General features: G+C 34.4%; 2 protein-coding genes, 3 non-coding genes and 2 pseudogenes across 5 annotated transcripts; 2 read left to right on the top strand and 5 right to left on the bottom strand.

The window, feature by feature from the left end:
- Positions 1-1,667: 1,667 nt before the first annotated feature.
- LOC130015666 (30S ribosomal protein S4, chloroplastic-like) lies at positions 1,668-2,927 on the bottom strand (annotated as a pseudogene).
- On the top strand, positions 1,689-1,775 carry TRNAS-GGA (transfer RNA serine (anticodon GGA)). The gene has a single exon. It is a non-coding gene; the product is annotated as a tRNA-Ser (tRNA).
- A 155-nt stretch (positions 2,928-3,082) lies between the features above and the next one.
- On the bottom strand, positions 3,083-3,155 carry TRNAT-UGU (transfer RNA threonine (anticodon UGU)). Its single transcript has one exon. It is a non-coding gene; the product is annotated as a tRNA-Thr (tRNA).
- A 1,433-nt stretch (positions 3,156-4,588) lies between these two features.
- Positions 4,589-4,661, top strand: TRNAF-GAA (transfer RNA phenylalanine (anticodon GAA)). Its single transcript has one exon. It is a non-coding gene; the product is annotated as a tRNA-Phe (tRNA).
- Positions 4,662-4,979: 318 nt separating this feature from the next.
- LOC130015720 (NAD(P)H-quinone oxidoreductase subunit J, chloroplastic) lies at positions 4,980-5,948 on the bottom strand. Its single transcript, XM_056106415.1, has one exon. The coding sequence runs from the start codon at positions 5,699-5,701 to the stop codon at positions 5,225-5,227; it is 477 nt and encodes a 158-aa protein (XP_055962390.1). The 5' UTR covers positions 5,702-5,948; the 3' UTR covers positions 4,980-5,224.
- A 78-nt stretch (positions 5,949-6,026) lies between these two features.
- LOC126653705 (NAD(P)H-quinone oxidoreductase subunit K, chloroplastic) lies at positions 6,027-6,697 on the bottom strand. Its single transcript, XM_050347633.2, has one exon. It carries the CDS (start codon positions 6,561-6,563, stop codon positions 6,042-6,044), a length of 522 nt encoding a protein of 173 aa, XP_050203590.2. The 5' UTR covers positions 6,564-6,697; the 3' UTR covers positions 6,027-6,041.
- Positions 6,698-8,492: 1,795 nt separating this feature from the next.
- LOC126653684 (ATP synthase subunit beta, chloroplastic-like) overlaps positions 8,493-10,000 on the bottom strand; it is a 1,952-nt pseudogene continuing 444 nt past the window's right edge.

Genomic DNA, 10,000 nt, shown 5'->3' with positions numbered 1-10,000 from the left:
ATCTTTACGATGCCTCCTCTATCAATTAGATCCTTTATCCATAGAATAAAGTATCTAGGCATATTTTTTCTTCATATTTTGACTTTTATGAAGTTGCTTTCTTTTCTACAGCTAATAAAAAATCGTTGGTTTTGACGATGCATACGTAGAAAGCCTATTTTTTCTTTTTTCTTTTCTTTCTATAGTGGAGATAGTCGCACGTAATGACAGATCACGGCCATATTATTTAAAGCTTGTGGTAAGAAGGGGTTTCGTTCTAGTGCCCGAAAATAATATTTCAAAGCTTTTGTATGTTCTCCATTACTTGTGTGAATAAGGCCTATATTATAGAGTATATAACTTCGATCATAGGGATCAATTTCTAGCCGCATAGCTTCATAATAATTTTGTAAAGCTTCCGCATAATTTCCTTCGGATTGAGCAGACATCCGTTACGGTCGTCATTCAATTCAAAGAATCTCCGTTCCAGAACCGTACGTGAGATTTTCATCTCATACGGCTCCTCCCTTAATGTGCATAATGAGAATAATACAATATAGAAAGAGAGTGAAATATTCTCATTATGAACTGAGCGGAGCTAGTTTTTTTACAAGAAATCTCTAGCCAACCTTCCTGCAAAAGATCTTTTCTTCACATCAAGCATGTTGATACTCGATAAAAATATAATATTATAATATTAAGTTAACTCCAACAATTTCTTTGTCCTCAATCTTCCTTAATTTCTAGGAATTAGTCACTTCAACAGTCTTCGACGGTTCTACGGGTATACAAAGTACGAACGAGATGGATGTTTGTTGTCCCAACCGTTCTTCTTAGTCCCAATCCCAATAAAGAAAAAGGAGAATTTCTAACAAAGGTTTCGTCTTTCATATTGTTGATTCCTAGGCGTAGTGCTTCTTCCTATATGCCGCCTATTGGTACTAGTGGGGTACTGCACTGCAATACAGAACCCATAGCCATAGGTATAACCTTACGTTCACTGCTAGAATTGACAATTGAAGCATCTGAGGCTGCATTAATCGGGGATACCCGACAGAGGGCATTGTTTTATTTAGAAACTTCACCTTCAACAAGCGTAGAGTTATTTCAAATCTTTCTACCCCGACTAATGTGTCTTTTTCCTAAGATTTGAAATAGTAAAAAAAATCAAATCACACCATCTCTGTAATAAGTAAATGCCTCTTTTTCGCCCGAAGTTGTCGGAATTATTCGTAATAAGATATTGGCTACAATTGAAAAGGTCTTATCAATAAAATTTCCAGTTATCCGGGATCTAGGCATAAGTAGCAATCCATTTTATAATTTCTTTTAATTACCTCTCATGAGAAAACGATCCCACAAAAAAGGAGTTGTATGGTACAAAATAACATAAAAACAGATTGTTCCAATCCAATGATTTACGCCGGTATAGCTATAAATATCAAAAAAAGATGGAAAGACCATCTTCACAAACTTCACAAACTTCACAAACACGAATAGATACACATCTTTATTGCTTTTAAGAAAGGATTTTTCACAAAAACAAAAACAAGATTATCCTTATCCCCCAATTTTGAAGGAAAGTGCTTTATTTGATTCAAAATTTTCTATTTTTATTAGTTAGAATTGATTGTACATACTATACATATTCAATAATTAATATGAAAGACTCGCGATTCACTCGGTTTCGGGGCCATAATCATTATGTAGGAGAGATGGCTGAGTGGTTAAAGGCGTAGCATTGGAACTGCTATGTAGGCTTTTGTTTACCGAGGGTTCGAATCCCTCTCTTTCCGTACCTTCGCCTAATTTATCAATGTTACTGACCGCAACGTATCAAATCACATAACAACGGATACCTTAATTTCAACAGTTAGACCTTTCCTTGATATAGATTCTCTATTCCTAATTTCTGCGGTACAAAAAAGACTGCAAAAATGGGAACGGAATGAAAATATCCCTATTACTCTACGATATATGAATAGGAGAAAACTCCCGATCAAATCAAACCTTCCTTTTTTGTTTCTTTATTTTTACTTATACTTAGAATAGGGGGGACAAAATTATTCGAACCCTTGTTATTTTGATTTTAGTTAGAATTAAGTCTGACGAGAATAATATTCTACCACCAGCAATTCATTTATTTTTAAGCCGATCCATTTACTATCTATTATTTGATTGACCAATCCTTTATATTGGAGTGGCAGAAGAGTCAAATGTTTTGGCAATTCTTCCTGGGGGGATGACTCAAGAGAATTTTGAGTCATAACTTTAGATTTTTGTTCATCCCTAGTTGTAATAAAATCGCGGGGTTTGCAGCGATAACTTGGTATATCTACTATACGACCGTTAACTGAAATATGCCTATGATTAACTAATTGGCGGGCTCGGGGAATAGTTGACGCCATACCCAATCGAAAAAGGATATTATCCAAACGCATTTCAAGTAGTTGTAGTAAAACCTGACCTGTTGACCCTTTGGCTTTTGCGGCGATACGAACGTATTTAAGTAATTGTCGTTCTGTAAGACCATAATGAAAACGTAATTTTTGTTTTTCTTCTAAACGAATACGATATTGAGATTTTTTACCGGTACGTGATTGATTTCTAAGATCGCTCCCAGCTCTAGGCCTTTTACTAGTTAGTCCCGGTAAAGCCCCAGACGGCGTATTTTTTTGAAACGAGGCCCTCGGTAACGTGACATAAAAACTCCTTATTTTATTTGAATTTTATTGAATTTTCAAAAACCTAAATTAAAACTGAACTAAAAGAGAAATATGATAAATAAGAGAAATATGATAAATGAAACTAAATCTACTGTAGTAATATACTACAAAGAATAATGAGATAGATTGTATCAATATCGGGGCCTTTTTGTATATATACCAATAATGTATATAGAAAAAAGGGTCCTTTTCTTGTTCTGGATTTGTTCTGCAGAGATTTAACTATTCTAATTTTTAACTTTTTTCATAATTTGAAGTTCCTACCACATAATAATGGGTCCCCTTTGGTAAAAGGGAACGAAGCTTTTTCAATATCAATATTCTTTGATTTCAAAAAAAAATTATCAATTATGTAAAAAATCAAACAAATAGAGAAAAGCCAGCTATCGGAGTCGAACCGATGACCATCGCATTACAAATGCGATGCTCTAACCTCTGAGCTAAGCGGGCTCACATAACAGAAATTTAGGATATGCATAGGAATTTAGTAAACTAGTGGAATCTTGGCTATTAACTTTTTATTGTTTTCATTATTAGTAGTAGTTATTCATAATTATTATTAGTTATTCATAATGAATATGAATATAGAAATAAAGAATTGACCGTTCGAGTATTCAAAATTGCGCGATAAAAAATAAGAGTAAGAGAAGTATATATAATAAATGCAGTATATATACATCTATATTGAATTGCGGATAGAGAAATGATAGAATCCTTTCTGATTAGTCTAAAGATTAGACTAAAGATTAGACTAAAGAAAGGTTTTTGATAGAGATGAAAGACGATAGATAAGAAAAAAAAAAAGAAGAGGAAACACTTTTTTTATATTATAGCAATTTTTATAGGAATCGGTATCTAATAATTTCAAGAGTTCCAATAGAATATAACTGAAAGGCGGGTAATAATAAGATTTTAATCGAAAAAATAAGGGGGGATATGGCGAAATTGGTAGACGCTACGGACTTAATTGGATTGAGCCTTGGTATGGAAACTTACTAAGTGATAACTTTCAAATTCAGAGAAACCCTGGAATTAAAAATGGGCAATCCTGAGCCAAATCCGGTTTTCCGAAAACAAACAAAGGTTCATATCATAAAGACAGAATAAAAAAGGATAGGTGCAGAGACTCAATGGAAGTTGTTCTAACAAATGGAGTTGACTGCGTTGCATTAATAAAATCCTTCCGTCCAAATTGCAGAAAGGATAAAGTAAAGGATAACCCTATAAATACATAATACATACGGAAATATACATATGGAATACATATGGATACGTACTGAAATAATATCTCAGACGATTAATTAATAGGGGTCAAATCCATATTTTGTATCTTTATATGAAAAAAGAAAAAGAATTGTTTTGATTTGAATTGATTCCAAGTTGAAGAAAGGGCTGAATATTACTTGATCACATCATTCACTCCATAGTCTGATAGATAACTGATTAATCGGACGAGAATAAAGATAGAGTCCCATTCTACATGTCGTTATCAATATCGACAACAAGGAAATTTATAGTAAGAGGAAAATCCGCCGACTTTAGAAATCGTGAGGGTTCAAGTCCCTCTATCTCCAAAAAAGGCCCGCTCGACTGCCTAATTATTTTTATCCTATTCTCTCTTTTCATTAACGATTCCAATTTCGTTATCGTTCTTATGCGTTCGATTCTTTCACAAGCATATCCCATATCCGGGCCGGATCTCTTTTCACAAGTCTTGCGGTAGATATGATATACATAAAAATGAACACCTTTGAACAAACCCCCCTCCAGTGGAAAATGGAATGATTAACAATCCAAATCATTATCCAATTCATTTTTTTTTAATTGACATAGACCAAAGTCATTTAGTAAAATGAAGAAGACGACGCGTCTAAAATAAAACGGTCGGGATAGCTCAGCTGGTAGAGCAGAGGACTGAAAATCCTCGTGTCACCAGTTCAAATCTGGTTCCTGGCACATGATTAATTTGTGTATGAGTATCTATTCTACAACTTATATAAATTATTAGATTATAGATGAGTAAAGCGTTTATGTTCTAAATAAAGTATTAAAAAAAATTAGATTATGTCTTCTTTTTTATTTGATTTGTTCATAAGCATAATGTGTCTCCTCTCGATCAAAAAGAATGTTAATACTTCGTATAGACTCGAAAGGTTAAAGTATAAACTCGAAAGGTTTAACTAACTTTGGTTAGTTAAAAGAACTAAAAGTGCAGTCTATAGGAGTTGAGGGTTGGAAATATCCAAGATTCGCCTCAGATACAATATTAATAGAATCTGATCCTCTTTCATTTCTTTATATTTTATTTCACATTCTTTTTCTATTTCTTCATTCGCTCCTATGTTATGTGACTTTTTAAAGCTCATCTAAGGGATATGCGCGGTACAAAGTTCACGATGCAGAATTCGTTTAGTTCATCCTATTAGTTCCACTTGCCAAAAATCAATATTGATGTGTGTACAAATATTCAAGGAATATTTGTAGTTGGAAGACTAAAGATTAGTTTCTTATTATTTTATTCAATAAGCATCTTGTATTTCATAAAAATTGGGAGCAATATAATCTTTACGTAAGGGCCATCCTATCCAACTTTCCGGCATTAAGATACGTTTCAGACGCGGATGATTATCATAAAAGATTCCCAACATATCATAAGATTCCCTTTCTTGAAAATCCGCACTTTTCCAAACCCAGAAAACAGAAGGAATTCTAGGATTCTTCCTTGGGGCAAATACCTTTATACATACTTCTTCTGGTTGATCTATACCATACTCTATTCTTGTAAGATGGTATACGCTAGCTAACAGCCCGCCCGGTGCTACATCATAAGCACATTGCAACCGCAGATAATTGTAACCATACACATATAAAATGACAGCAATGGAATGCCAATCCGCGGGCTTGATTTGTAAAGTCTCTATTCCTTGGTAATCAAAACCCAAAGATCTATGAACTAGTCCGTGTTTGACTAGCCAAGCAGACAAACGACCCTGCATCTTTTTTTCCCTCCCTCGTTTTTATTTGTATATATTCGTATAATAATTTTTTTATTTGTATATATTCGTATAATAATTTGAATAATTCTTTTTTGTAGAATATAAGTATTTCACATTCACGATGAAATTTATGAAGATTGGTTTGCCTTTTTTTTATTATTCTGTACAAAGGAGCTCTTCCTCTAACTTACTAATTCTTGGGACGATACTGACCTTTTTTTATATTTGAAAAATGTTTCAGGGGGATCTTTAAAGTAGACGGCGGTTGATAGAATAATCCTTGATTATAATTTCCAGTATGAGTAGCGCGTTCAATATTAAACTTGTGATTGGTAGTAAATCACCGATTCCCCGGTTGAGACCTAATTCGATCTTGATAAATTTCTCGAGATAGTTTTTTACGAAGTTTTGTTATAGCATCTATAATCACCTCCGGTTTAGGTGGACAGCCCGGCAAATAGACATCTACCGGAATTAGCTTATCAACTCCCCGAACAGTACTATAAGAATCGGTACTGAACATCCCCCCCGTAATTGTACATGCCCCCACAGCAATAACATATTTTGGTTCAGGCATTTGTTCATATAATCTCACCAAAGAAGGAGCCATTTTCATGGTTACTGTACCGGCTGTTAAAATTAGATCTGCTTGTCTAGGACTAGCTCTTGGTACTAATCCATAACGATCAAAGTCGAATCGTGAGCCTATTAATGAAGCAAATTCAATGAAGCAACAACTGGTACCATAGAGAAGTGGCCATAAACTGGAGAGTCTTGACCAATTTGAAAGATCATTTAATGTAGTTGAAATAACTGAAATTTTAGCTGTTTGATCAAGTAAGGGAAACTCAATGGAATTCATAACTGTCTCAATGTTATTTTTTTTTCGTTATTTTTGCGGAATATTCAAGAGCTAAGACCATTCTAATGCTCCTTTTCTCCATGCATAAACTGAACCAACAATTAGGATAAGTACGAAAATTAAAGCTTCTATAAATACGGATAACCGCAATACGTCGAAACTCATTGCCCATGGATAAAGAAAAACAGTTTCAACATCAAAAACAACGAAAACTAGAGCAAACATATAATAACGGATTCGAAATTGTAACCAAGCATCGCCCATTGGTTCTATCCCTGATTCATAACTAGAAAGTTTCTCCGGCCCTTTGCTAATTGGGGATAAAACTCCGGCAATTAGAAATGTTAAAATAGGAATAACACTTGATATTATTAGAAATGCCCAGAATATATCATATTCGTAAATCAGAAAAATAGGCGCACTCCTATGAGTGTGGAAAATATATTAGATTAGTTTAGTCAAGTCGAATTGGAATTCCTTCGAAATTCTATTAGAAATTTTTCTTTTCTTTATTTTCGATTTTATTTTCTATATATTTTTGATTATTTAGATTATGATTATGTATATTTATTTCTATTATTTATATTAGAATTATGTATATTATTTAGAGATTTTTTTTATTTATATCTATTTATATTTATTTATTTATACTATTTATATTTATTTATATATAAATATTCAAATTAAAATCAAATAGAAATTTAATAGATTTCTATTTGATTTTAATTTGATTTATTTTTGTTTAGTTTCTTTTTGTTTAGGGCTATACGGACTCGAACCGTAGACCTTCTCGGTAAAACGGATCAAACTAATTATTATCAAAATGATTCAAACTTTTTCAAAGACCCAACATGCATTTTTTTGCATTGGGCCCGTTCATTAACTGATATAAAAAATCAGTTAGTCTACCATAATTCTCTTAGCCTAAAGATAAGAAGATGGCCCCATGTGCTCTGATTTATAGATTCTGATCCGAGAGCACTACCAAAGTGTTTCAAAGAAGGGTTATCCTGACGTAGGTCTGCTTTTTTTGGCTTAAATTAACCTAAGTTAAATGGAATCTCCGCCGCCCCGCTTCCGCTTAAAGAATCCAATATGAAACTTCATACACCTTAAAGTTCATAGGATATGACGAAAAAAGAATTTTTTGAGGTCCTTATACTCATTATGCCTAGCGTTGAATAGATTGGGTATTCACCTTATCAAGGTCTTAAATCAATGATGGGTTCTATTGGCTGTCTACAAAGACACCTAAATTGGACCGAACCCTTTGTGTCAGGCTATTGTTCTCTTGTTCCCTAAAAGTCATGGACTAAGACATCGACTTCTCAATAAATCTTTTGATTACATGACAGACTCCTTTGAAAAAAAGTATTGGCGCGCGTGTAAACGAGGTGCTCTACCTAACTGAGCTATAGCCCTTGCGTTTGTGATACATATTTTATCATGTCGATAATTTCTTGTCAAGATGAATATTATATGATCCCGCATCCTAATTCTATTTCTTTGATCTCTTTGATCGGTATTGCTTATAAATAATATTTCATTTATAATGAAAATGAATTGTCGATGTGACAGATTTTATTTTTTTTTTGGGCTGATAAATGACCTACTTAACTCAGTGGTTAGAGTATTGCTTTCATACGGCGGGAGTCATTGGTTCAAATCCAATAGTAGGTACAAATGATTAGATATCAGACTCAATGTTATCTAATAAATTTCAATTTTTTGACCCGTCTTAGTTTAGTGATTTTTTATCTTTTTCGTTCCATTCTATTTCATTTTTGAATTGAAAAATATTTTTGTTGTATTAAAATCTGATTATACTTAGGATTCTATTCAATTGGCAGAATCAAAAAAAATAGGGTGGGGTGTATAAACAGAACTTCTGCTTATACAGAAGTTCTGCTTATTATTCTTATTCTAGTTAGTTATAGTTACGAAATCACATTAATAGCCTCTACTCGTGCCCTAGCTCGTCTGAGAGCTAGATTTGCCTCAATTATTTGTCTCCTGCCTTCCGCCTTTCTCAAGTTAGCTTCTGCTATTTCAAGAGTTTGCTGGGCTTCTTGTGGATCAATATCACTACCCTTCTCTGCATCATTTACTAAAACAGTAATCTCATTATTGCCTATTCTAGCAAACCCACCCATCAGAGCCATCGTTAACCATTGGTCATTAAGGCGTATTCTCAAAATACCGATATCAACAGCTGTGGCAATAGGCGCATGATTTGATAATACGCCAATTTGTCCACTATTAGTAGATAAAATGATTTCTTTCACTTCCGAATCCCAAACAATTCGATTCGGGGTCAATACACAAAGATTTAAGGTCATTTCTTCAAGTTGTTCTCCATTTCTAAGTTCGTAGCCTTCGCAGTAGCTTCATCAATATTACATACAAAATAAAAAGCCTGCTCAGGTAGACTATCTAATTCTCCGGAAAGAATAAATTTAAACCCTCTAATAGTTTCTGCTAAACCGACATATTTCCCAGGGGAGCCCGTAAAGACTTCTGCTACGAAAAAAGGTTGTGATAAGAAACGCTCAATTTTTCGTGCTCTTGCTACAGTTAAGCGATCTTCTTCGGATAATTCGTCCAACCCAAGGATAGCTATAATGTCCTGAAGTTCTTTGTAACGCTGTAAAGTTTGCTTAACTCTTTGCGCAGTTTTGTAATGTTCCTCACCAACGATCTGAGGTTGGAGCATAGTTGATGTTGAATCTAAAGGATCTACTACTGGATAGATACCCTTAGCAGCCAATCCTCTTGATAGTACAGTAGAAGCATCTAAATGTGCAAATGTCGTGGCAGGAGAAGGGTCAGTCAAATCGTCCGCAGGTACATAAACTGCTTGAATCGAAGTTATGGACCCTTCTTTTGTAGAAGTAATTCGTTCTTGTAAAGAACCCATTTCGGTACTAAGGGTAGGTTGATAACCCACAGCGGAAGGCATTCTACCCAATAAGGCGGAGACTTCGGATCCTGCTTGGACGAAACGGAAGATATTGTCGATAAATAGAAGTACGTCTTGTTCATTAACATCTCGGAAATATTCCGCCATAGTTAGGGCAGTTAAGCCAACTCTCATACGAGCTCCCGGGGGTTCGTTCATCTGACCATAGACTAGAGCCACTTTTGATTCTGCAATATTTTCTTCATTAATTACTCCAGATTCTTTCATTTCCATATAAAGATCATTTCCTTCACGAGTACGTTCGCCTACTCCGCCAAATACGGATACGCCCCCATGAGCTTTCGCAATGTTGTTGATTAATTCCATAATAAGTACTGTTTTACCCACTCCAGCTCCCCCGAAGAGTCCGATTTTTCTCCACGGCGATAAGGGGCTAAAAGATCTACTACTTTAATTCCTATCTCAAAAATCGATAATTTTGTATCTAACTGTATAAAGGCAGGTGCAGATCTATGAA

This window comes from Mercurialis annua, linkage group LG6 (genome assembly GCF_937616625.2).
Source record: "Mercurialis annua linkage group LG6, ddMerAnnu1.2, whole genome shotgun sequence".
In the NCBI taxonomy this organism is placed as follows: Eukaryota; Viridiplantae; Streptophyta; class Magnoliopsida; order Malpighiales; family Euphorbiaceae; genus Mercurialis; species Mercurialis annua.
The sequence above is the reverse complement of the archived record's forward strand: the minus strand, read 5'-3'. Positions and strand labels throughout refer to the sequence as shown.